The sequence below is a fragment of the Pseudophryne corroboree genome, chromosome 8, assembly GCF_028390025.1.
Source record: "Pseudophryne corroboree isolate aPseCor3 chromosome 8, aPseCor3.hap2, whole genome shotgun sequence".
NCBI lineage: Eukaryota > Metazoa > Chordata > Amphibia > Anura > Myobatrachidae > Pseudophryne > Pseudophryne corroboree.
In genome coordinates, this window is record NC_086451.1 from 378988915 (window position 1) to 379016257 (window position 27343).

At 44.0% G+C, this 27343-nt stretch overlaps 1 protein-coding gene across 3 annotated transcripts in view; it reads left to right on the forward strand.

Moving 5' to 3' along the window:
- The first annotated feature begins 292 nt into the window (after positions 1-292).
- Positions 293-27343, forward strand: part of DMPK (DM1 protein kinase) — a 61685-nt gene continuing 34634 nt past the window's right edge. For all 3 annotated transcript variants that reach the window (XM_063937607.1, XM_063937608.1, XM_063937609.1), the window contains exons 1-3: positions 293-376; positions 616-845; positions 22678-22769. In XM_063937607.1, coding sequence (XP_063793677.1) covers positions 713-845; positions 22678-22769 — 225 coding nt within the window. In that variant the 5' untranslated portion in view covers positions 293-376; positions 616-712. The remainder of the gene's footprint in view (positions 377-615; positions 846-22677; positions 22770-27343) is intronic.

Below are 27343 nucleotides of genomic sequence, written 5' to 3' on the forward strand. Positions count from 1 at the left end.
AGGGTGCAGAGCCAGTATCTCTGGGATTGTAGTAACAAGGAGTGAAAACTACGGGTGGAGAGACTGGAAAAGTGAGAAGGATGCAGAGACGAGAGTTAGTAGACAGGAAAACACATTACTGGATAAACCTGATTGGATATGAAAGAAATTAGTTGACTTTATGAAAAAGAAGTGAGTAATTCAACCTTGTTAGAGTTAAAGGGACATGGGAGGTGGAGAAGGGGGGTTGGATAGTGTCAGGAAGGAGGGAGAAAAGGGTGGGACAGAAAACAGAATTTAGAGGATAGGGAGAGAGAAGCTGAGAATGATCGCCTGCTAAAAGGATAAGGAGGGAGGGAGAATCTGGTAGTCACGCAAGATTGTAACAGGAGAAGAGGTGAAGTATCTTTTCCAGATCTCAGCCCTGTCAATGCTTCATCACCTGTACTACTTATACTGTGGCTGTATCAGAGCTTCTATAATATTGGAATGTATCAATAATTACTGTTCAGCAATTGAAAAACAATAGGGTAGTGGGTATTTGTGATAGTCATTTCCCAGTACCTATAATTATCGAAGCACTAGTTGATACACGTCAATGTCAGTACAGTGAGTGTGATTTGCTATAACATTTAGGCACGGACACAGAATTCATGGATGTAGGCTGATCCTCAGCGACGGTGACATGGACAGGTGGCCCTGCCAGTGAACCTCGAGTACCGGTACTCACAGGATGGAGCGTGTACTCCTGGCACCAGCACTTTTGAGTCTCGATGCTCTACTGGACCTGATGATTTGCGTGTGTCACGAGTTGGTCACTTCGCCATTGGCCCACGAAACGCACATCGCAGATTTCCTGCATTGGGGTGAGTGCCTCCTACAGTTGCCCACAATTAATGTTTATGTAGCACCATCATATGCCATAGTGGTGTACAGAGACAGCAGCACATTCAAAGGTAGAAAAGCAGGCTGGATAAAGGTCTAGTGCAGACTCCTAAGCAGATAAACAGAGACTGAGATCCTTTACAGAGGGAGAGACTGTCAATGTTCTGTCCTGTGCCCATGTGATCCTGTGTCTAGCCAAGTGTTTAGCATGTCCTGCTTATCTCTCTTTATATGCTTGTCATTGTTGTCTTTACTTTGCACCTAAAGTAATGCAGAGAGCATTTATTACATTGTATCTAGATGCCATTTCTGTTTTCTACTTTGTTTTAATATATATCTCACCAATTCTAGATTGTACCTTAATGTATATTTAAAACCTTTTATATGTTTATGCAGAACCTAGTCTGACTGGATGGTTCGGTTCATAAGACAGGGAGTGTAGGTGTCTGCAGCATTAACGCCCTGTAATTAGAAATACAGGTCTGGCTGCTGCACGGAGTGACACAGAAACAGGGGGCTCCTTCCCTCCCATAGTAGGGGAACCGTCGGCTGTACCAGCGTCATGTACTAAGCAGTATGACAGGGTAGAGTTAGGAGTCCTGTCCTTTCCCCACAGGGAGAGAATACAGAGGGCAGGATGCACGTTTTGCTTGGTCGGACTTTGCACTATCCCTCTACCACTATAGAGTTGCTCCCAGTAATACGACAAAAGGCCTACCTGCACCTCCACCTGCCAGGTAATACCTCCTGTCCTCCTATAGGGGGACACAAACAAATCAGGTGTAGTGTGACAGTGACACATCAAAGTCCTACACCACAATTTCTGCCATGTGGTTCAAACGAGATACATTTAAGATTAAATCTCAGTCTACTTTTGACATGCGTGGGGGTCTGCTGTACGTCTCTGTACCCAGATAGTCAATTGTGAGGTGACCGTATTGCCTATGTCTCCTAGAAAGTGGGAATGAGTTAATTCCCCAGACAGGGAGTTAACACTATTACATTAACCATATGTGGAGTCTGTAAGAGCTGCAGATTGGCAGTCCATATAAGGAAGAGGTCTAACTCTGCTCCCCCTGGACTAAGTGCTCTCTCTGTTGTCCCCACACCCTCTACCCTTTCATTGCTCCCATCAGTCATACTGATTGCGCCCTACTCCAGTACCATCAAGATCTGCCCGCAAACGCTTCAGCCAGCACTCGCTGTACCCCTCACATCATGGGGGAATGGCACTGAGACCCTCTAATTCTCATTATTCTGAAATATAGTACATTTAAACTGCTACAATTATGGCGAAAAATAATTAGGAATGCTAAAATGCCATGTTCAGCAATCATGTACTGTGCAGTGTTACATCAGCACTTTCACCAGTGGTTCCCAAACATTTTTGAATCAAGGCATCCTAGGGTATCAGAATTTATTTCACGGCTCCCCTAGACTGGAGTTTTCTTATTGAGAAATCTAGGAAGAAATATTAACTTAAGTAAATTGTGTTTGTCATCCTTAGGTTCAATTGTGTGGTGAGGGACAGTATTTGCTTCTGTTTGTCCACATATTTTATGACTGGCAGCCACCAGCACTGGTTTTGCCTATTGCATTGACCATAAATAATTTGAATTGGTCCTGACCACCAACCCAAGGCACCCCAGGGTGCCTAGGCACACAGTTTGAGAACCACTGACTTACACACTAAGCATCACTATACTGTGCCTTGCTAACATCTGCAACACTTGCTCCTTACTCTGGTCTTCACCTAAATGCTGATTTTTGTTTTAACACCTTGGGTAGGTTTGGTCTCGAAATTTAAAGCTGCCTCAAGATTTATGGGCCTATTCATTATGGTGGGCTGGAAGGCTGCTGGCAATTAAGGATCCAATTCACTGCGCGTTACGGCGATGGATACTTAATTACCAAAGCAATTCATTATTGTTGTGGTGTAGGGACAGCTGCTCGGAAGATCATGAGCATGGCATGTGTGCATAGACCCCCTAGTTTTTCCTCATTCGATTACTAGACACCTGATTCAGGCAAAGGTGCAATGTACTGATTTTCGGTACATTGCACATGTGCAGGACACGTACTACACATGTGCAATATGGGTCCTGCGATGTCAGCCGTTTGGGTGCGGGGACGGGTCGGCCATGGTCTCCGTTTCGCAAAATGACGTTTTGTGGGAGTGCTGAGGCCGATTCCGGTATGAATGGTCGACCATGTTATGGTCGACAGTCATTAGGTTGACCACTATTGGTCGACATTGACATGGACACATGGTCGACACATTAAAATGGTCGACGCATGAAATGTCAACACATGAAAAGGTCGACATGAGTTTTTTTATTTTTTTTTGGTGTAGTTTTTTGCGTAAAGTGACTGGGAACCCCAATTAGTGCACCGCGTCCCCTCGCATGGCTCGCTTCACTCACCATGCTTCGGGCATGGTGCCTTCGCTCCGCTACCGCTTCGCTCGGCACAGATTACCGTTCCAATCGTAGTCCACGTGGATCGTAAAGTATGGAAAAGTTCCCCAAAAGAAAAAAAAGTTAAAAAACTCATGTCGACCTTTTCATGTGTCGGCCTTTCATGTGTCGACCATGTGTACATGTCGACCATGTCAATGTCGACCAATAGTGGTCGACCTAATGACTGTCGACCATAACATGGTCGACCATGTGAACGGATACCGCTGAGGCCAGGGTCTCTGTCTTCCAAAGGACGTAGCTGAGGGTTGCTCAGCCGGCTAATGGTGTGACAGAGTGATCCGATGCTGGGTCCTCAGACGTAACAGCAGTAGGCCACACGTGCATGCAGGAGGCGTCTACTTATACAAGATGCCTCCTGTTACATTGCCATATGTAAGCATTTCTGCTGCTATGCTTTATACCACTGCACCTGAATCAGGCCCATCATGTGCTCAGGGATTGACAGACTGCTGTGCATTCTGCTCTCTCTTCATGTTATCTGAAGTGGACAGACTGCTGAGGACCTCAGTATTAATCTTATGTGAGACGACCCACCTCCTCTTTATGTGGCCAGGTTTTCTGTTGCCACTCAGCACTCTTCTCATATATTTGGGAAGATATAGACTGCTGCAAATAGGGCTTTACCAAATGAGGGGGCCATTAGGCAAGTTTTTGTGTAGACCTCCTCTGCTGGAATAATGGTGTTGGCGCTTGTGTAGAAGATACAAAGACTGGAGCTGTTGATATATTTTTGAAGAAATCTCCAAAATAAGCCTGATTGGACCTTGTTCTGGGTTGCAGGATGCTTTCTCCGGTTTTTCTCTTCCGTTGGTGTCTTCCCCTTTCATCTAGTTGCCTTTTTTATTCTCTTCTTCCACTTTTTGTAAAGCAGTGTCCTCTTTAATACTGTTGCTTTAGGTGGTCTCTTTAGTGATATTGCAGTATTCTTACTTTATATTTAGTGCTTTTACTTTTTTCCCTCTCCATGTAGTTATCTTCCTATTTTCTTAATTTTTTGCTTTAGTATATGCTACCCCTTTCTTTATTGCTCTTGTTCTGTTCCATCTCCTCATCTGTTGCTCATGTTCTGTTCCACCCCCTCATCTGTTGCTCGTGTTCTGTTTTACCTCCTCATCTGTTGCTCGTGTGCTGTTTTTACCTCCTCATCTGTTGCTATTGTTCAGTTCTATCTCCTCATCTGTTGCTTTTGTTCTGTTCTAAAGGTCCATACACACGGAGCGATCTAGCTGAGTGATTTTGACTATATAGCCAAAATCGCTCAGAAAGTTAGTGCAGATCGCTCTGTGTGTACACAGCCAGCAATAGCGATGCGCGTCCCTGCCAGGTCGCTATCGCTGCTAAAAATAGACTGTGCAGGTAAGTCAATTTTGGCTAGGTCGCTGGAAAAGAAAAAGCATCCCGTTGCTTAAATTAGTTAGCCAAAATCGCCCATAGCCAAAATCGCTGGTAAAGTTAGTCAAAATCTCCTACTGCCAGTTCCAGGGAAAACGCTCAGTCAACATCTTTCATAGACAAAATCTCTCCGTGTGTATGCACCTTTACTCTTCATCTGTTGCTCTTGTTCTGTCCTACCTCCTCATCTGTTGCTCTTGGTCTGTCCTACCTCCTCATCTGTTGCTCTTGGTCTGTCCTACCTCCTCATCTGTTGCTCTTCTTCTATCCTACCTCCTCATCTGTTGCTCTTGTTCTATCCTACCTCCTCATCTATTACTCTTGTTCTGTCCTACCTCCTCATCTGTTGCTCTTGTTTTGTCCTACCTCCTCATCTGTTGCTCTTGTTTTGTCCTACTTCCTCATCTATTAACATTGTTCTGTCCTACCTACTCATCTATTGCTCTTGTTCTGTTTTACTTCCACATCTTGTGTCCTTGTTCTGTCCTACCTCCTCATCTGTTGCTCTTGTTTTGTCCTACCTCCTCATCTATTACTCTTGTTCTGTCCTACCTCCTCATCTGTTGCTCTTGTTTTGTCCTACCTCCTCATCTATTAACATTGTTCTGTCCTACCTACTCATCTATTGCTCTTGTTCTGTTTTACTTCCACATCTTGTGTCCTTGTTCTGTCCTACCTCCTCATCTATTGCTCTTGTTTTGTTCTACCTCCTCATCTATTGCTCTTGTTCCTGTTCTACCTCCTCATCTATTGCTCTTGTTCTATTCTACCTCCTCATCTATTGCTCTTGTTCTGTTCTACTTCCTCATCTATTGCTCCTGTTCTGTTCTACCTCCTCACCTCTTGCTCTTGTTCTATTATATTGATCTTGTTCTATTCTACCTCATCTATTGCTTGTATTCTCTTCTGCCTCATTATATATTGATCCTGTTCTCTTAAATCTCCTGTTTTTCTCTTTCATTTAGAGCTCTTTCTATGCTCCACAAAGTGTTCTTGCTCTGGCCTTAGTTATTATTTAGCATTCTTGGTTTTGTTGTCTCCTGATCCTTTCATTATACAATGCATTCTACTGGGGACTTCCATTTTTGGCGCTCCAAAGCAATATAACTCTGACATTTTCACTCCCAAAATAATGACAGTTTGGATACCTGTGGTCCCAGCTAGGATGGTAAATGCATACTCTAGTGTGTATCAAAAAGTTTCCCTAACACCTGTACATTTATTCCAGCTGCCCGAGAATCTTTATAAATGTTTGCCAAGCAATCCCTTACCAGAGCAGCAGTGGTCCTCCTAAGGCTCCTCTTCGGCTGGTCTATCCGAGCTGTACCGTTATTGCAGTGGGAGCTGTTGGGGGTAGTATGCACCCTGTCTCCCTCTGCGCATAACACAGGAAAACTTAAAGCATTATATAAGCATTGTATAATGGATTGTTTCTGGGTACCATATTAAAAGCTTTATACATTACTACAGCAGTCTTTGCCTATACTTCTAATCCTTTGAAAGTGTTAAACTGATAAATCAGACACCTGTAGTAGGGACTTACATGAATGTGATACAGAAACTTTGGGGGTGATGGTTTCCAATTTTACAATTACTGTTTTTACTGCATTGCGGTGGTACACCATACATGTAAGCCAAAATGGAATACGTTTATCCCAGTTCACACTTGTCGCACTTGCATATTCTCCTGGATTCCGCCCACTTCCACAATTAAGTGGACGGGGAACTTTTGTGATTGGCTATAAGAAATTGCTTCTTATAGCCCGTCCCCTGGTGTGTGATGTAGTGAATGGTGACATTTTACAGCAGGGCCGGGGCTGTGTCTATACACCCCACTCACTCTTTGGACTTTCCCTCCATTATCCCCCAGGAGGGAGCAGCAAAAACATAGGTAAATATAATCAGGGCCCAGTTAAGGGCCCTGGACACCCTAGGCTGATACACTTGTAGCGCCCCTTGTAATGTGGCTAAATACAGAGCACAGTGCATATGTGCATTCAGGAAAGCACCATTCATACTGCACCTGTGCAGGTAACGAAGGCTATACAACTGACATTTTGTCTTGGCATCTAATGATCTAATCATGTCTGTGCAGTGTAATGGAGTCTTTGGCTTCTGGGGAACGTGAGTAAAATAGATCATAGTGTGCAGCTCTTCAGGCTACCCGGGGCAGTAGCTCAGTGTACATAAAGTAAAGGTTTTAGCAGTAAGTTACGTGGTCATGTTGGCACAGCCATCTGGTAGTTACTCTAAGACCTTTCATCAACACTGCCTCAGGATGGCTGGATTACTAACACGCTTCTTTAATTAAGCTGTGCAGCCACCCCAACATAGAATTAGTTACATCTTCAATTAATTCCCTGGCTGCCAACTGTGTGGTGCCCCGCCAGTCCTGGTGCCCTAGACTGCAGCCTAATGGTTGATCAGGCTCTAAGGGCCTAATTCAGGCCCGATCGCTGCAGCAAATTTGTTAGTTAATGGGCAAAACCATGTGCAGTGCAGATGGGGCAGATATAACATGTGCAGAGAGAGTAAGATTTGGGTGGATTATATTGTTTCTGTGCAGAGTAAATACTGGCTGCTTTATCTTCTCTTACATCCTAGGGGATACTGGGAATCCATTTAATACCATGGGGTATTGACAGGTCCACTAGGAGCCATGGCACTATAGAAGTTTGATTAGGTGTGCTGGCTCCTCCCTCTATGCCTCTCCTAACAGACTCCGTTTAGAAAATGTGCCTGGAGAAGCCGGTCACATCAGGGGAGGGGAGGAGACTCACCCAACCTCTCTCAGGGTTAATGGTCCCCTTCCCCGCTGACAAGATGCTAGCTCCTGAGGGAACTATTCACAAGCCCCACCACGGCGAGCGTACATTCTTGCAGCGCGTCACCACCCCTAAGAGAGCCAGAAGAATGGTGAGTACTAAGCCAGCGTCCCGGTTAGCGGGTCGTTGGCCATTATGGCGGCATGAGGGTACGGAGACGCACGGCTTCTAACCGGGGCGGACTGCATCTCCCGACTGTTTACAGACACAGATGCTGAACAGCGGATGCAGTACCCAGACTGGCAACAAAGCCATAAAAGGAGTCTGTCTCCATTTTATGCACATAAACACATACAGCCAGTATAAAGAAGAGCGGGAAGAAGGGCGGGCTTCACTATGAGCGGATCCAGCAGCTCACAGGCGCCATTTTCTCTACTGCAGCTGACACAGACGCTTACTGACAGGGACGCGCAGCTCCTCCGGAGAGATTCCAGATTACCTCAGCGGTACCAGGGGGTCATAGCAGGGGATAACAATTATTAGTGTACTAAGCGGGTCATTCCGACCTGATCGCACGCTAGGTTTTTTCGCTGCGGTGCGATCAGATCAAAACTCTGCAAAACTGCGCATGTGTATGCACCGCAATGCGCAGGCGCGTCGTACGGGTACACAGCGGATCGTTGCTGAGCGATGGATTTAACGAAGAATCCATTCGCACAGCCGATCGCAAGGAGATTGACAGGAAGAGGGCGTAAGTGGGTGGCAACTGACCGTTTTCTGGGAGTGTTTGGAAAAACACAGGCGTGTCCAAGCATTTGCAGGGCGGGTGTCTGACGTCAATTCCGGACACAAACAGGCTGAAGTGATTGCAGCAGCTGAGTAAGTTCAAACCTACTCAGAAACTGCACAAAACTTTTTTGTACCGCTCGGCTGCACAAGCATTCGCACACTTGCAAAGCGAAAAATACACTCCCCCATAGGCGGCGACTATCTGATTGCAGCCCTGCAAAAAGTACCTAATCTAGGTACTTAGTCTGCGACCCGGCTAAGCTTGGCATTAGCGATAAGGGTGCCGTGTGCTGGTTCCACACTCTCTCTGTGTCTCCCTGGAAGGGCTCTTTGTGGTTTAATTGTGCATTTAACATTTTCCTGTGTGTGTGGGCTGTCACTGTTACAGTATGTCAGGCAAAGAGTGTGTTTCATGTAAGGCACAGTGTTCCTCTTCTGTACTCAGTGTAGTATCCCTTCCCAGGCTAGTGGGGCAGAACCAGCATGGCTGGACTCCATTAGGGGAATGATTTCCTCCATTTCTACTAAGATATCTCAGAATGAGAAAGAGACGCAATACTTAAGACAATCTATGATCGAGTTTATGAAAAAAGACTCCGTACTCAAACCAGCGTCTGTCCCCTGCCATTTTTCCGCAAAAATGTACTTTGGCCCATATCCTGCAGTCTGACTTTGATGATGAGGGGTCAGACATGGAGGAGAGTGAGGTGGACTCAGAGGTGGGTACTCTGTCGCAGGGAATAGGTGGCTCTAATAGAAGCTATCAGAGAAGTTCTGAATATCCCTGATAAGGTGACAGAGGAGAGTGTGGAATCTTATTTTAATAATAAAGAAGAAATCCTCAGCCACTTTTCCTGTGTCAAAGGAACTAAAAACCCTGATGAAGAACCGTGGGTTGATCCAGATAAGAATTTTCAAATCCCTAAACGGTTGTTATCATCTTCTCCTTTTCCTCCTGAGAATAGGAAAAAATGGGAAAATCCACCGGTAGTGGATGCATCGGACTCCAGGGTCTCACGTAAGATTGTATTGCCTGTCCCGGGTGCAGCCTCCCTAAAAGACGCGTCTGATCGCAAAATTGAGACTCCACTCAAATCTTTGTATACAACTGCAGGGGTGGCCCAGAGACCCACTATAGCATGTGGGTGGGTTACGCGAGCCATTGCTAAATGGTCGGGTAACCTAATTGAGAGGTTAGATACCTTGCCTCAAGGGGAATTATTTTGCTTCTGCAGCATATACAGAACTCTGCGAACTTCATGGTGGAAGCCATAAAAGGGATAGGCACTACAGCTATGGCAGTGTCTGCACGCAGGGCTTTATGGCTACGCCAGTGGACTGCGGATGCGGACTCCAGGAAAGGCGTGGAAGGCCTACCTTTCACAGTTGAGGCCTTATTTGGAGATAAACTAGACGAATGGATTTCCAAAGCTACTGTGGGTAAGTCCACTTACCTACCTTCTGCAGCTCCCCCAGCTAGGAAGGCTTATTCAGGATCCAACCTACAGTCTTTTCGGACATCCATGTTTAGGGGCAAGGCCAGAGGTTCTCTGCTCCGCCAGAGGTGCTAGAGGTAAACCATGGAAACCAGCTACTGCCGGTTCACAGGAACAGAGTTCAGGCTCTGCATCCTCAAAACCTTCTGCATGACGGTGGACCGCGATGCCTGGAAGACTGTCAAGTGGGAGCCCGGCTAAAATTCTTCAGTCACATCTGGACAAGATCGTGCCAGGATCCCTGGGTCATAGGCCTTGTGTCCCAGGGCTACAGACTGGAGTTCCTGGAGCTCCCACCTCACAGATTCTTCAAATCAGGCATACCAGTTTTACAAGAGGCAAGAATAACCTTACAGGGTGCCATTCAAAAACTGTTACAGACCCAGGTCATTGTTCCAGTTCCACCTCATCTACAAAACAAGGGTTACTATTCTAGCTTGTTTGTAGTACGGAAGCCGGACGGTTCGGTAAAACCGATTCTGAACCTCAAGTCGTTGAACCCGTACTTACGAGTGTTCAAACTCAAGATGGAGTCTCTTAGAGCGGTTATCTCAGGTCTGGAGGAGGGGGAATTCCTAGTGTCTCTGGATATCAAGGATGCGTACCTTCATATTCCGATCTAGCGGCCTCATCAGGCTTATCTACGGTTTTCACTGCAGGACTGTCACTACCAGTTCCAGGCCCTGCCATTTGCTCTCTCCACGGCACTGGGGTGTTCACCAAAGTGATGGCAGAGAAGTGCACATAATTCCATACCTGGACGATCTTCTGATAAAGGCACCATCCAGGTAGCGGTTGTTGGACAACATTGGTCTCTCAACCAGACTATGCCTAAGTCATGGGTGGATTCTGAACCTACCAAAATCTCACATAGAACCAACACAGAGGCTTCCTTTCCTGGGAATGATACTGGACACAGAGTCTCAGAAAGTATTCCTTCCCTTGGAAAAGGCAGTGGTAATCCAGTCGTTGGTTCGGGCTGTCCTGAAACCAACCTGGATCTCGGTGCATTTCTGCATACGCCTGCTGGGGAAAATGGTGGCCTCTTACAAGGTGATTTAGTACGGAAGGTTTCATGCGAGGCCCTTCCAGCTGGATCTGTTGGACAAATGGTCCGGGTCGCATCTTCACATGCACCAGAGGAGATCTCCTTCCTGTGGTGGTTACAAACTTCTCACCTCGTCGAGGGTCGGAGGTTCGAGATTCAGAATTGGATTCTGCTAACCAGACGCAAGCCTCAGAGGTTTGGGCGCAGTCACACAGGGGGTGCAGTTTCAGGGAAGGTGGTCAAGTCAGGAAGTTGTCCTTCCAATAAACGTCCTGGAACTCAGGGCTATCTACAACGCCCTTCTGTAGGCCGCATTTTTTCTTCAGAATCAGGCTATTAAGATCCAGTCGGAACGATGTGACGTACATAAACCGACAGGGAGGACGACCTGCACCTGGGCGAATGGGGCCTTCACACGGAGGTGTTCCGATGGTTGACACGTCGGTGGGGATTTCCACAAATCGACATGATGACCTCTCGACTCAACAAGAAGCTCAAGCGGTATTGTTCCAGGTCGAGAGATCCACAATGGCGGTAGATGCTCTGACAACTTAGTGGGTCTACCAGCTGGTGTACGTGTTTCCTCCACTTTCTCTGATCCCAAGAATTCTAAAAAGAATAAAAAGGGAAAAGGTTCAAGCAATCCTCATTGCTCCGGACTGGCCACGATGGGCCTGGTATGCGGATCTTCTCAAGATGCTTCTCGAAGATCCGTGGCCTCTACCTCTTCAAGAGGATCTTCTGCAACAGGGCCCGTTCGTACAACAAGACTTACCGCGGCTACGTTTAACGGCATGGAAGTTGAACTGCTGATTCTAGCCTAGAGAGGGATTCCTGACAAGGTCATCCCGACTATGATCCAAGCCAGGAAGGGGGTAACGTCTAAACATTACCACCGTATCTGGAGGTAATATGTCTCTTGGTGTGAGAGCAGACCATATTCTGCGGTTAAATTTCATCACGTTTCCTGCATTTTCTGAAGTCTGGAGCGGATGTGGGCCTACGTCTAGGCTCCATAAAAGTCCACATTTCGGCCTTGTTTATTTTCTTTCAGAAACAATTGGCTTCCCTCTGTCAAAGTCAGAAAAAATGTCTCAATGCACGTTGCCATATTTGCACCGCACACTGGTCCGCGCTGCGCGTGCATGCGCTCTCCCGTGGATTCGCATACCCGCAATAACGTGCACTCGCAGGCGCGGTATGCGTATTTACGGTAGAGTTTATGTAGTCGTAGCGTGCGACTCATTCGTTACAAATGTTCACAATTAATGTAGTTTATAGATCATGGTCCCTTTGATAGATTCTGAAAGTTTGGTTAAAATACAATGTCCCAGAGCTGAGGAATCCCTCTTTATATCGTACAAAGGGTCTAACAGGAATCATACAGCAGTGTTTGGTACCCATCGGAAGAGTATTTAATTAGCAATATTCCGGTGTTGGTTTGGAGCGTATTAATCGCTCGTGCGAATAGTTATGGACATAAGAAGTTTATGTCCATTTCTATTAATTACACATACTCAGGTATGCGGCGGGAAACCCAGTTTCCCACCCACCTGAGCTGTTGGAAATCGTCACAGCCCACCTGTATGAATCACCCTATGACCTTTTGTTATGATACAGGGCCGAATTCCTTCGGCCAATGGACAATGGGATTGTAGGACCAGGAGATTGCATTGTGTGTGGGGCATAAATAGGCAGGCCGACCACATCCAGCTCTCACTCTCTCATCAACGGTTATCTGCTGATAGCCGGGAGCTGGATGTCCAGGCGCATGCGATCGTTTCCCCTTGTGCGTAAGTTTCTCTCCGTTATCATTGTCTTTCTGTGAGCCAATTTCTCTCTCATCTCTCTCTCTCTCTCTCTCTCTCTCTCTCTGTTCTGTTCTCTCATATCTCCCCTAGACTAGGCTAGTATTGTATTGTATTAGATAGTATTGTATTGTATTGCATTTAGGTCAGTGTAGTATTGTCTTTTTGTATTTATTGTTTAGTTCTGTGGTTAGGAAGTCTCTGTTATATTGTAGTGTATCATTTGTACTGTCATCCCCTTTTACAAGTATATTAGAGATAATACAGTTAATAGGCTTTGGAACCTAAACCAGTATCTGTGTATTTTCTATAGTGTTAAGTGTTCACTTGAGCGTCGGTGACGCTCAAGCAGCTTTGTAGTTAGTCAGGTTACACAAGGTTGCACTTACACCCTGTACTCACATTAAGGTATTCAGTGTATTTCATTGGTATAAGGTTTTATCATAAAGGTATAGTGTTGTGAGCGTCTGCATCGCTGGTGACCTCCTCGTGGTCTCGAGCGTAAGCTACGCCATAGCGAATCATTACCCTAGACATAACCAATAACGTGTCCTGTGATCCCTGGGCCGTGAGCGAACGTGACGCTTGAGCGTCTCGCCTACGGCTGAGCGATCGTTACGCAACTAGCGTACCATTACGGTACTTCTTAAGTAAACAGCGTACAGTGTTCTTAGCTTCATAAAGGGTTGTTTATACGACAAAGGAATTTAGCATTGTCAATTGCGGGCTCGTCCTATCCTTCTCATATCTGCACTAGGTAGATCAGCAGACATTATCCCTCCAGCAAAGGGTGGGAGGTTGTCTCACAGTGCTGACGGGATAAGCGTCTGCTTCGCTTAGATAAAGAGTGCTGAAGGAATCCGGGAACCGGAAGTAAGAACAAAACGCTTGTGTCTTTTAAAACTGTTTATTTTTTTTCTTTTGTCTTGCGTACGCACGCATATATCTGCATTTCTGTTTCATTTTCGTATATCACTATTCCTGTTTGCCAATTTTATAGTTGATAGAAAGTGCTAAAAAGAGATTTGCTGTTATTTAATAGTAGAGGTGATAGTTAAAGTATAGAACAAACACACGGTTTGTCTGAGATACAAGGCAGTCAGTGTGGATTGCGGTAGATGATCAGGGATCATTTACATTGATAAAAATATATTGTGTTACGGTGGATCCTTTGCATTGCGTACACGTGTCGCTAACAAAGACTAGCGTACGCAATCCAAAAGGCAGACGCACGCAGCGTTCATTACGCAACGTAGCGTCCGGTTACGCCCACGTAGCTCAAGTTGTGATAAAGTGAAGTAACGCAAAGGCGATAATTAACGCACAGCGGTAGATAACGCGAAGCGGTAAATAACGCAAATCTATTTTTGGAAAATCGGAAATTTAGTTTAACAGATCCTGCTCCTAATTGGTAACACTGTTGGGCTAAAGACAAATTTCTGCGCAGAAATAGATATAGAAACAAAAGTGTACATGTGTTGAGTGAGTGTGTTTTGTATACAAAAGTTTATATAACTTTAAGGTGGAACCAAAAGGAAAGCCGGGTACTCGTCAAGGGACATACGTGTAAGTGACATATACGGTGGCTAGGGAGGCATCCCTGGTTAAATAATATTTGAGCATTAGAGTATAGCGGACCATAAGGTAACAAGACCAGGAGGTCATAAGGTAAAGGTAACAGACCAGGAGGTCATAAGGTAACAAAGAGGTCCGCTATAAAAGTCCAGTGGCACAACGCCTGGGGTGTTGGTGCAGAACCCATATAGGCCATACAAGCTCTGGCTGAAGGAATCGCAGCCGGAAACATAGATTCCATTGATCTTTCAGTACATGACAAGTAGTGCTCGTGTACTGAACGATTGGACCGCACGTAATTGTGTGCAGTAGTTAGTAATCTGACCTAATACCATTAGAGTAAAGTGGTCACAAACGCTATTTGTACATTCTGACGTGATTTGTGTAATTTTTTATTTTTGGAAGGGAAGTTCGCTGGTCACTCGGGAACTATCCAACAACCGATACTTACTGGGGACTGGTAGGTCCAGCACGCCCCAGTAAATAAAGGTTCACAGGGGCCCTAAGTTGGGTACAGCAGCTCTGGCTACAGTGATTGCAGCACAGGCCAACGTGGGCGAGAAGTAAGTGGGGTACTTGATAAACCACCACCGCCGGCCTGCCCAAGGACATCTTGGTTTGTTTGTAAGGGTTCGCTGAAAGCCTTGATATTCAAGGAGGAATAGGCAACGCCTGCAGATTATGGGGGCCATTTGTTCAGGTAGGGGGCGATCAACCTCGGTTCGGGTTGATTCAGAGAACCGATCCATCGGGTCGGCACGATATGTGATGTGTAAGAAATATGGAAATCACGCTGAAGTTTTATGTGATGAATGGGAGAGAATGACTGTACAAGACAGGGACAAATTCCCAAGAATAGGTAGCTTCAGTCCAGTAGTGTTACAAAATTTAAGGAGGAGGATAAGTCTCATTGAACCAACGAAGAGACAAAATAAACATTATGAATATTTAGTTATGGCAACAGGAAAGTGAATTACAAAAAGAGTCTATTGACTTTTCTGACTCTTATCTTGAGAGGAGAGATATGGCAGCAGGAGAGGAGTTGATTGCGGAGAGAAAAGCACAAAAGTGGAACAATAAAAACGCTCTTAGCAACTGTAATATAGATTATAAGGATAAGTGTAATAAATGTAACCATGATTATTGTAATACTGTTGAATGTACAACTATTAACCTGTGCAAGCTGCACCCCATGTCAAACCTCCCTCAGGAATACAAACAAGAAAGTGAGCCCAGAACGATGTCGGCACCTCTTCCAGAAGCCATCCTACAAGACATCCAGGTGGACACGACCAAATTGGTAAAGGCAATAATCGAACCCCCTAACAGAGGGTCAGGTGAGGTCGTGTCCACAGGTACGTACAATGTTTCATATCACGCACAAACAGATGTACCCCATATTGTAAGACCAACACAAGATGATGTAACTGAGCTCGATCTGGCCAGGGTGATCTCAGTCCCCAATGGGAAGACTGACGATCAGGGAATCATTCCCGTCAAGGACAGTGCAATGCGCTGTCTCTTGTCCCGGACCGAATTGAGATCAATTATGTCCGAATTTCCTGATCCTGGGAAAAATCTAGCCAAATGTCAAAGGTTTATTAAAGAACTAGGAAACGCCACAGAACCCACCAACAAAGAGTGGCGGACAGTGCTGAGGGCATGTTTGCCCTCCAGGGTTGACCCTGAAAAATTCATTGCTGATTGTAAATTAAACATGGAGGTACCCTGTATGGAGGAACACAATCAGGAATGTATTAGGCAGATTAACCGACAGTTAGGAATATATTTCCCAACCACTGTCAAGTGGAGTGAAATTTTCTCCATAAGGCAAAACGAAAAGGAAAATGTTTCTAATTATTTCAATCGAGCACTGCAAATAATGGCTAGAAACACTGGGATCGCAGACATCAAGACAAATGCACAACATAAAGGAATAGCGGTTAAGGTATTAATGAATGGTTTAAAGGATGAATTAAAAACAAGGGTACAGACCACCAACCCAAACTGGAGAGAGATCTCGGTGGCCGCACTAAGAGAGGCCGTCATTAATCATGACCAGAATATCACCAGGTACAGAGAGTCACAAAGAGATAAGTTAATGGCAGCAAATATACAGGCCCAAACCACAAGACCACCCCAACAAAAGCCCCACACCCCTGCGAGAAACCCAGATATGGTAGTCTGTTACCATTGTCATAAAAAGGGACACATTGCAAGAGATTGTAGATCAAGAGAAAGACAACGACATAATCATGGTATCCAAGGAACCAGGGAAGTACAGGGGAAACGATTGATGATGATGAGCATCCGAGCGTTTGAGGAGGCATCAAATCAACCAAAACCTCAGGTCATTGACACGTGGAGGGAGCCCAGGATTTGTTACCATTGTAGGAGAGAAGGGCATTATGCTAGCAACTGTAATAACCCACATGAAGTTAGACCCCCTAGACCAAGAAATGAGCAAAATTACAATACACACCATTATAATCAAGGATCATATAGTTAGGAAAGGTGATCATTAGGACTGATGGTAAGCCTGAGGTAACGGTTAGTAAATTGGGAGGTCATTCACTGAAGACACAGGAATGACCAGGTTAAACGTTGTAAATGTATTTGTGAAAAATGTTTTTTCTTTCTCTCTCTATCCCCATCTCTGACGATTATTGGTAAGAATTCAAACATTGCATATTCGCTTGGTCCTTGCAGAAGTCTACCAAACCCCAGCATGACCTATCCACCACAATGTATTCTGGCCAGATACAGACAGTGGAATAATGCAAGTGCTGGTGGGGAGGGACTGCTCAAGGAAACCATTAGACACGTAGATACGACAGCCAAATAGTCTGACAATGTTTTCTTAATGTTGACAATGTTTAAAAATGCTTTGTTTCTCTTTTCCTATTGATGGTTAATGTCGAGTTATGTAATATATATATGCATATGAATTGTTCTCTATCTCTTTTGTTTTTTTGTTGTCTCTCTCTTCTCACTCATGTTTTCATGGTTTAAAGATGGTATGTCACCCCTCAGTTGGACCAATGGTAATGCCAGATTTTTGCTCCTTACAGAAAGATCGCCGGTTAGGAAGGAATATTGCATCACCAGAATGTTCGTTTGAAGACTGAGAGACAACACCTTTGAGAGGACAGCAGAACAAGAAGAACAACAAGACGAGAGAACTTATTATCGTAACGAGTTCTCTCCCCCTCAAACTGATTTTCTTATACCCCATTTACAAATTTCTTCTTTTTTCCTCCTCAAAGATGGACTTGCCCCAAGAGACTGTGATCCGGATTTTGATGTTAACCATGATGTTGACCAGAGCAGTCTGTTCCGGCGAGAGTACCATAGAGGTCGAGAGAGGTTCTGGAATGGGTTCCGATTATGATGATGGAGGCGTGGTTTTCCAAGATCAACCAAACCAACAAGCAAAGGCGTACAAATGGCTAGCCCCAAACTCTGAAGGATTGTGTTATATTGGAAAAGTATTGCCTGAAGTGATGACTGTTACACATGACAAAATGAAGGACATACACCGTGGTGCCCAAGCTCCTTATACTCACACTCACTACGAGCACCGGGTTAAAAGACAACTGTCAGAAAGGTTAGAGCATCCGGCCTCTGATCTTATCCATGAATCCACCGGGATTCAGGTTCTGGTAGCGTTAGATTTCACTCGCACCGCTCGAGGTGTGATGAATTATAGATACATTTCCGCACTCGCCCATTTGTTAGATAATATCACTGAAATGTATGATGACACGTTTAGATACACTGGAAGAGAACTTCAAGCTTATAAAACAGAACTAGTTCAGCATAGGATGGTTCTTAATTATCTTACAGCAGTAACAGGCGGATATTGTGTTACATTGGCAACACAGTACGGCATAAAGTGTTGCACGTATATCACAAATAGCACCGAGGATCCGGTAGAGGTCATAGACCAAAAGATGGACGATATTCTCCAATTGAAGTGGGAATTTCGTCGAAAACACAATCTCACCCTTGCTGCTGTAGGTAATGAGCTGACTGGTTGGGTGTCATGGTTGAACCCGCGAAATTGGTTCTCCGGTTTAGGAGACTGGGCTCAAGGAGTCATAATGGATGTTGGAAAGTTTCTACTATGTATCTTGGGTGTCGTTATATCGATTGGATTGATATTTAGATGCGGGCAGGCTTTAATGAGGTGCAAACAAAGTACAAAAGTGATGAGCTTGAGGAGTGAGGAAACTGTAATAAACCTGGATTTGATTTATGACCCAATGATAGAAACCAGAATGTGATGAAAATGCGATTATACGGTCCGTTTCTTTCACCTGTTTTTCTGCTTTTCTCCAAGATACAAAGACCCCCTTGGACGAGGAAGCTGACGAGACGAGATGTATACAGACAACAGACAAGCACCAAAGAAGAAGATTTGACAACTTTAAATATGGACACTTGATGAACTTTGCCATGGATCCCCAGTTTCCCTAGTATTTTTAAACTCACGCTAGCCCAACATTTTTGTAAATCTGATGGCACTGACAAAGCTTGTTGCTCATGCCTAAGGAGCAAAACAGCGCAAAGAAGACGACTCTCAACAGATACCGAACACAACTTCGACGACAGATGTACATTTCCCTGACATAGAATATCATTGCATTTTTCGTAAGTGTTCTTTATCTTCATCTCTACAACCCTCAGGTAGCGACACACATAGACGATAGGGAATACAGGCACAGATATCAGCAACCACATACCTCCCCCATTCATGTATCATCAACTAAAATGTGCATCCCCATTTTGTTACAACCACATCCGAAATGAGCTCGGTAAAGTTTGACAGCCCATCCACAGACCTGTGCCACAGGATAAGAAGGAATTCAAATGTATACTTCGCAATACCTCGAAGCTTGATTTACAACACGTACGGCACGATGATACATGACCCCCCAAACATGGATTCATACACACATGCTTCTGCTATCTCACTAGGTCATACCCTCTTCACACCTTCTCCTCTCTCCTCCCCTACCCAACCATGGAAATCAATTAACCCCTGACTTACATTTTTCTCCTTAAATGTTTTGTGGCAGTTATTATTGACTGCCAAAGGGTGGACTGTCAAAGTCAGAAAAAATGTCTCAATGCACGTTGCCATATTTGCACCGCACACTGGTCCGCGCTGCGCGTGCATGCGCTCTCCCGTGGATTCGCATACCCGCAATAACGTGCACTCGCAGGCGCGGTATGCGTATTTACGGTAGAGTTTATGTAGTCGTAGCGTGCGACTCATTCGTTACAAATGTTCACAATTAATGTAGTTTATAGATCATGGTCCCTTTGATAGATTCTGAAAGTTTGGTTAAAATACAATGTCCCAGAGCTGAGGAATCCCTCTTTATATCGTACAAAGGGTCTAACAGGAATCATACAGCAGTGTTTGGTACCCATCGGAAGAGTATTTAATTAGCAATATTCCGGTGTTGGTTTGGAGCGTATTAATCGCTCGTGCGAATAGTTATGGACATAAGAAGTTTATGTCCATTTCTATTAATTACACATACTCAGGTATGCGGCGGGAAACCCAGTTTCCCACCCACCTGAGCTGTTGGAAATCGTCACAGCCCACCTGTATGAATCACCCTATGACCTTTTGTTATGATACAGGGCCGAATTCCTTCGGCCAATGGACAATGGGATTGTAGGACCAGGAGATTGCATTGTGTGTGGGGCATAAATAGGCAGGCCGACCACATCCAGCTCTCACTCTCTCATCAACGGTTATCTGCTGATAGCCGGGAGCTGGATGTCCAGGCGCATGCGATCGTTTCCCCTTGTGCGTAAGTTTCTCTCCGTTATCATTGTCTTTCTGTGAGCCAATTTCTCTCATCTCATCTCTCTCTCTCTCTCTCTCTCTCTGTTCTGTTCTCTCATATCTCCCCTAGACTAGGCTAGTATTGTATTGTATTAGATTGTATTGTATTGCATTTAGGTCAGTGTAGTATTGTCTTTTTGTATTTATTGTTTAGTTCTGTGGTTAGGAAGTCTCTGTTATATTGTAGTGTATCATTTGTACTGTCATCCCCTTTTACAAGTATATTAGAGATAATACAGTTAATAGGCTTTGGAACCTAAACCAGTATCTGTGTATTTTCTATAGTGTTAAGTGTTCACTTGAGCGTCGGTGACGCTCAAGCAGCTTTGTAGTTAGTCAGGTTACACAAGGTTGCACTTACACCCTGTACTCACATTAAGGTATTCAGTGTATTTCATTGGTATAAGGTTTTATCATAAAGGTATAGTGTTGTGAGCGTCTGCATCGCTGGTGACCTCCTCGTGGTCTCGAGCGTAAGCTACGCCATAGCGAATCATTACCCTAGACATAACCAATAACGTGTCCTGTGATCCCTGGGCCGTGAGCGAACGTGACGCTTGAGCGTCTCGCCTACGGCTGAGCGATCGTTACGCAACTAGCGTACCATTACGGTACTTCTTAAGTAAACAGCGTACAGTGTTCTTAGCTTCATAAGGGGTTGTTTATACGACAAAGGAATTTAGCATTGTCACCTCCCTGAGGTCCAGACGTTCTTGAAAGGTGTTCTGCACATCAAACCTCCCTTTGTGCCTCCCACGGCACTTTGGGATCTCAACTTGGTGCTGCAGTTCCTCCAATCAGACTGGTATGAACTGTTACAGGAGGTAGACGTAAAGTACCTTACGTGGAAGACCGTCACACTGTTGGCCTTGGCTTCAGCAAGATGTGTATCGGAGTTGGGGGCGTTGTCCTACAAGAGCCCCTACCTAATTTTCCATGAGGACAGAGCTGAACTCAGGACTCGTCTGCAATTTCTTCCTAAGGAGGGGTCCGCGCTTCACATAAACCAACTTATTGTTGTATTGACACATCTGCGACTTCAACGTCTTTGGATGATGTGAGGGCTTTGAAGGTGTATGTAAGAGAACAGCTCGTCACAGGAAATCAGACTCGCTGTTCGTTCTCTATGATCCCAATAAAATTGGATGTCCTGCTTCAAAGCGGTCAATTGCACGCTGGATCAGGCTCACTATCCAGCATGCTTATTCCACGCCAGGCGTGCCGGTTACAAAATCTGTATAGGCCCACTCTACTAGGTCGGTGGGTTCTTCTTGGGCGGCTGCCCGGGCTCTCTCGTCTTTACAGCTCTGCCGAGCAGATACTTGGTCAGGTTCGAACACGTTTGCTAAGTTTTACAAGTTCGATACTTGGGCCTCTGAGGACCTTCAGTTTGGTCAATCAGTTCTGCAGAAACCTCCGCACTCTCCCACCCGCTTTGGTACTTCCCTATGGTACTAAATGGATTCCCAGTATCCCCTAGGACGTAAGAGAAAATAGGGTTTTAATTACCTACCAGTAAATCCTTTTCTCATAGTCCATAGGGGATACTGGGCGCCCGCCCGGTGCTTCGTTCTCCCTGCACTGTTACTTGGTTAAGTAATGTTGTTTGTTTAGCATGGCTTTCCTTTTGTTATGGTTGTGCTGCTTCAAAATCTCACCACTTTCCTTTTCTATACCCTTCTCTCAAAGTATGTCCATCTCCTCGGGCACAGTTTCCTAGACTGAGTCTGGTAGGAGGGGCATAGAGGGAGGAGCCAGCACACCTAATCAAACTTCTATAGTGCCCATGGCACCTAGTGGACCCGTTTATACCCCATGGTACTAAATGGATTCCCAATATCCCCTACGGACTACGAGAAAAGAATTTACCGGTAGGTAATTAAAATCCTATTTTTACACTGCAATTTTATTTTTCAGTTTGAACACACCCCACCCAAATCTAACTCTCTCTGCACATGTTATATCTGCCCCCACCCCCCTGCAGTGCACATGGGTTTGCCCATTACCTAACAAATTTGCTGCTGTGATCAGGTCTGAATTAGGCCCCAAGTGTCATCCATTGTTCATAGAAACTTGAGCAGGTCACCTGCACAGAGTGGAGGCAGCCATTTTGTAAGCTGAAGTAATATTTCTAAGAATGCAGGTAAATAATTAATTAGGAATTAATAAGGCACAACTGAGGCATGAGGCAAAACTTTCCTGGTGAATTCAGGCTAATTATTGCCTCAGCCCACATTTTGGATGCATCTAGTTTGTTTAGGTGTTAGGTACACCTAAGAGAGTTTACTAGATGAGTTTGGTGCCCTAATTACGTTGAAGCCCTATGAAGGCCAACCCTGTTAGTACAAACAATAAATTGTAGTTTGAGGCTTCATAATGTAAAACATCTCACGGTTATAAATACATTTTCCAATTGCTCTTTATTTTGTGACCTATATGACTCATGAATATTTTCACTAGAACATACCATGCTTACATTATGTTCGCCAACCCACTGATAAGGAATCATTGCTCTAGGTACATAACATATACTGTTCTATATAGGACACTGCTCTCCACACTGTGTGTAGGTAACATGTGCATTTGTCGGTTGGCAGCTGAGCCATTAATCGACAGTTTACGGGAACAGAGGATGAAGAGAAGTGATTTTGACATCCTAAAGGTGATTGGACGAGGAGCTTTCAGTGAGGTAAGGACTGTGCATGGTATGTGGAGATCTCTACCCTAATGACTAATCTCTCTGTAATGTTTAACCTTGGTATGAGAAGATTGCTCTTACACTATAACTATAGTTTTGAGAATAAATGAAAATAATATATATAGAGAGAGAGAGAGAGATTGATTTGGAGAGAGGCGGCACTCAGGAGGCTGGATACAGTTTAAAAGTCACCACAAAAATGTGCCTTAATCTATTTACATTTCGGGGCTCATGACCCCTTCCTCAGGACATGTCCTGAGAAAGGGGTCATGAGCCCCGAAACATAGCTGGATTAAAGCACGTTTTTGTGGTGACTTTTAAACTGTTTCCAGCCTCCTGAGTGCCGCCTCTCTCCAAATCTCTGCATAGATAGGGGTGCAATCCCCTTAGGAGAGCACCAGAGCACAATTACACCTGGAAGGGTAACCGGAGGGCCGGGCCATTTGGATCTGCAATATATATATATATATATATGTCAATGTCCAAGCAGTCGGCACTCCAGACTATGTCGATATAATGCCCGGTGCCTTCTCATGCAGAGCAACCCACTGTACAAACATACGAAATTGAGCGGCACTCCCAGGACTTATAATGAAAAACTGGTCCTCAGCCCATCAGTAGTTTGCAACGTTTCGGTAATTTTATTTCAACCGTCGTCAGGCATGATGCCTGACGACGGTTGAAATAAAATTACGGAAACGTTGCAAACTACTGATGGGCTGAGGACCCGTTTTTCATTATAAGTCCTGGGAGTGCCGCTCAATTTCGTGTGTATATATATATATATATATATATATATATAGTGAACTAACAGCGCCAAAAAATACAGTAGAAAATAATTTTTTACAGTATGTCGGTTATAAGTGTACCCCAGTGGAATATCTAGTCCCTATATGCCACTCCCCTTTCTTTATGGGGCGTCTGCTGGATCTTAGGTAAAACCTGCACTTGTACGTGTGCAGGATAGATAAAAATTGGAAAAAGCGAATAAGATCAGAGCGACCATAGGTGGTAAATACTCTAGGAGACTAAAAGAGTTTCTTTTAAAACCAATGCGGGGTTTATTTACAACGAATGTTTAAGAAAATTGGACATAAAAAGGCAACATACAAGAATGCTTTTTAAAAAACCGTTACAAAATCTTTAAAAAACATTCCAAAGGTCATGTAAAAGACAAGAATAAAAATGGTGCTAAAAATTCATGCACTAAAAAATGAGAAACATTAGAAACAACTGTGTGTCTAAAATAATGTAAAGAAATATATATATATAAAAATTCCTTATAAAGAAAAAGCAGCTTAACTGAGGATTTCAATAGTAGCAGGAATCATCAAACGCGTTTCGTCTGGTCTGACTTCATCAAATTACCCCTTGATGAAGTCAGACCAGACGAAACGCGTTGGATGATTCCTGCTACTATTGAAATCCTCAGTTAAGCTGCTTTTTCTTTATACAGAATTTTTATATATATATATATATTTCTTTACATAATTTTAGACACACAGTTGTTTCTAATGTTTCTCATTTTTTAGTGCATGAATTTTTAGCACCATTTTTATTCTTGTCTTTTACATGACATTTGGAATGTTTTTTAAAGATTTTGTAACGTTTTTTTAAAAAGCATTCTTGTATGTTGCCTTTTTATGTCCAATTTTCTTAAACGTTCGTTGTAAATAAACCCTGCATTGGTTTTAAAAGAAACTCTTTTAGTCTCCTAGAGTATTTACCACCTATGGTCGCTCTGATCTTATTCGCTTTTTCCAATATATATATATATATATAATGTATGTGTTCCTCGTTTCTGCATATATACGCTGCAAATGTGTACACTGTTGCAAATGAGTTTGCGATGGTACCGGTGGGGGTCTCTTTCCATTTCAGGGCACAGCTTCAATTGCTAAAATTGTCAATTCCGTAGCCTAGACCAGTGGTTCTCAACCTCAGTCCTCAAGTACCCCCTGCAGTTCATATTTTCCAGGTAACCTAGCAGTTGTATTTTACTCACTGACGCATTATAAAAGACCCACAGGTGGAGCTAATTATTTCACTTTCAGTCCTGTGAGGAGACCTGGAAAACATGAACTGTTAGGGGTACTTGAGGGCCGAGGTTGGGAACCACTGGCCTAGACAATTGCACTTGCTAATGCATTAACGTACAAACATGAATTAGGCCCATAGCCACCAGCATTGTCATATGTTTTGAATGCTAGCCCTGGGGTCTCCTTTCTACACTATAAATTAGATTGGTGTCTATATTTTATAATAGCCAACATAATGGGAACAGTATTATATACTAGCCATTGGACTGAGGTCTGAAAGTATTCCTAGTTATAAGTGTGGCATATGCTGTATAAGTACCCATCAGATTGTTTTGCTCCTCTCGGGCTAATTGCTGCAGCTGTTCTGACACCACCTGCTTTCCCCCGTCTGTATTCCTACTTAAAAATTAAGATCAATCAAACCTTTTGTCCTTCTGCTCAATCCTTGAATTTACCTGTATTCCAGTTAGACAGGTATCCCTTTCTAATCAGTCTCTCCAGCAGGGCCGCCCTTACATCTAGTGGCCCCTATCAATACAGAGGGGTGTGGCCAATAACAGGGGTGGAGCTTGCAAAGAGATTCACTTTAAAGATTGAGCATGCGCAGAGGGAGGAGTAGGGGTGTGCTCTCCTGCTTTCTTGGCTGGTCCGAGCCACCCAATCAAACCTTGCTCTGGTAATCTATTCCCACCCCAAACCCCTCTTTGTGCCCCGGCACCCAGGCAGCCACTTTCCCCAGTTTCATGGCCCCAACCTCCTCCAATTCTCGGCTATATAGAAGAATAAGCAATCACAAGACAGTAAGTAGTTACTGTTAGAGATCATACACCTAATTAAAAATGATCATTGTGTTTTTTAATGCTGACAGGCACACATAAGATAACAGTGTGGTAAGATGCTGAAATGAGGAGCACCCTGCAGTTCTGTCACCCAAGGCCTGGGCTTAACTGACTGCTCACAAGTGCAGACCTGCTGCTTTGTGTACTTTGCCATGAGCTTGGGGCTGTATTACATATTAGCCATCCAGTTGGGGCGTGTTTTGAATATTTGCCACCAAAATGACTCAAGTGAACAAACTGTATAGAGACTCACAGTTTAAAATTAGATATAGTTGTTTTTCTGTGCCGTATTCATTCAGAAACTACGCCGGTCTAATCATTGCATGCACAGCACATTAACATGCCGTGCGCTTCATCTGAAGAATGTGTCTCTAATTTTTATCTGAAAAATCTGTAACCAAAATATGACTATAAGTTATTCTGTACAGAAAGCAATAGTTACTTTCTCATATGCTAAGGAGGATACTCAATTAGCCGCTAACTGACCCGCTTTAGGCTATCCAATTAGCCCCGAAGCGTGCATTCATCAGTGAGTTTTTTCACCTGGCTGGGGCAGGCGGAAAAACCCCTCTGATAAAATGCACCATTTTCACGATCGCAGCCACGAAAACATATAGGTCCGGGAACATATCCCAGATCCTACGTGTTTTCGTACAAAAATTTTACATTTTGTCATTCTCAAAAAACGGGGAGCAATTGAATTCCCCAGAAAAAAAAATACAGTATAAAATATTTTTTTTAAATAGCGGAAAAAAAACCTGATTCTCACGTCCGAAACATTTTCAGAGCTAATTGAAATCCCCCTTAGTATAAATGGGAGTAGCCATTCTGCTAGATTTAATATAGGTAAACCATTTAACGTAATAAAATACATCACTCGTGTCACCATGTTAATGATCCTTATGGCTAACTCACATTCCTGAGAAAATGAGTCCAAATAATATGTATATTTTTCGTTATGTATTCCGAGCATGAAGAAGGGATGGGTCAGGAGACCACTGGTCACAATACCTGCCCTTTATATGCAAACAAATGGCATTATAGTCAACTAAACTGACCTTGATGGGTAGTGTGGTCCTCAAATGATGTTGTCAGCATGAGGTACACTTGCTCAGCCTTTAATAGTATCTAATTAGACATTATAAGACCCGTGGCTGTCGTGTGAACAGTGGGCCTGATTCAGATGTGGTTGGAGAATACATCGCTATTACTTCTTTGGAAGCAGCAGCGATAACACTAATATAGTCTAATATAAGTATACGCCTCCTGCATGAATTGGTGATCCATGCTACGTCCTCGGAACCAGCATTGGATCACCTACGACACCATTGGCTGGCTGCATGATCCATGGGGTGACATAAGCCTCCCTTTTGGGAAACAGCGGCAGTCACCGCCCCTCCCCACCCCAAAACAGCTGCATTCTGTCAGTCACTGACAGTCTCATTAAATATATGGAACCTTTGTATTAAGAAAATCTTTTTATGTCTGTGTATGTTGTATGTGTTTTTATGTTTTCAAAAAGTATTATACTATGCATTTTTTTTCTATTCTATATATTTTATGAGACTGGGAGAGCGCTAAAATATATTTGGGAGAGTCGTCTATTGAAACATGATGAGGAGAAATTGGAGATTTATTGAATTAACTTTTTGTTTTGGACCAGATTATTTCTGAAGAAGTGGAACAT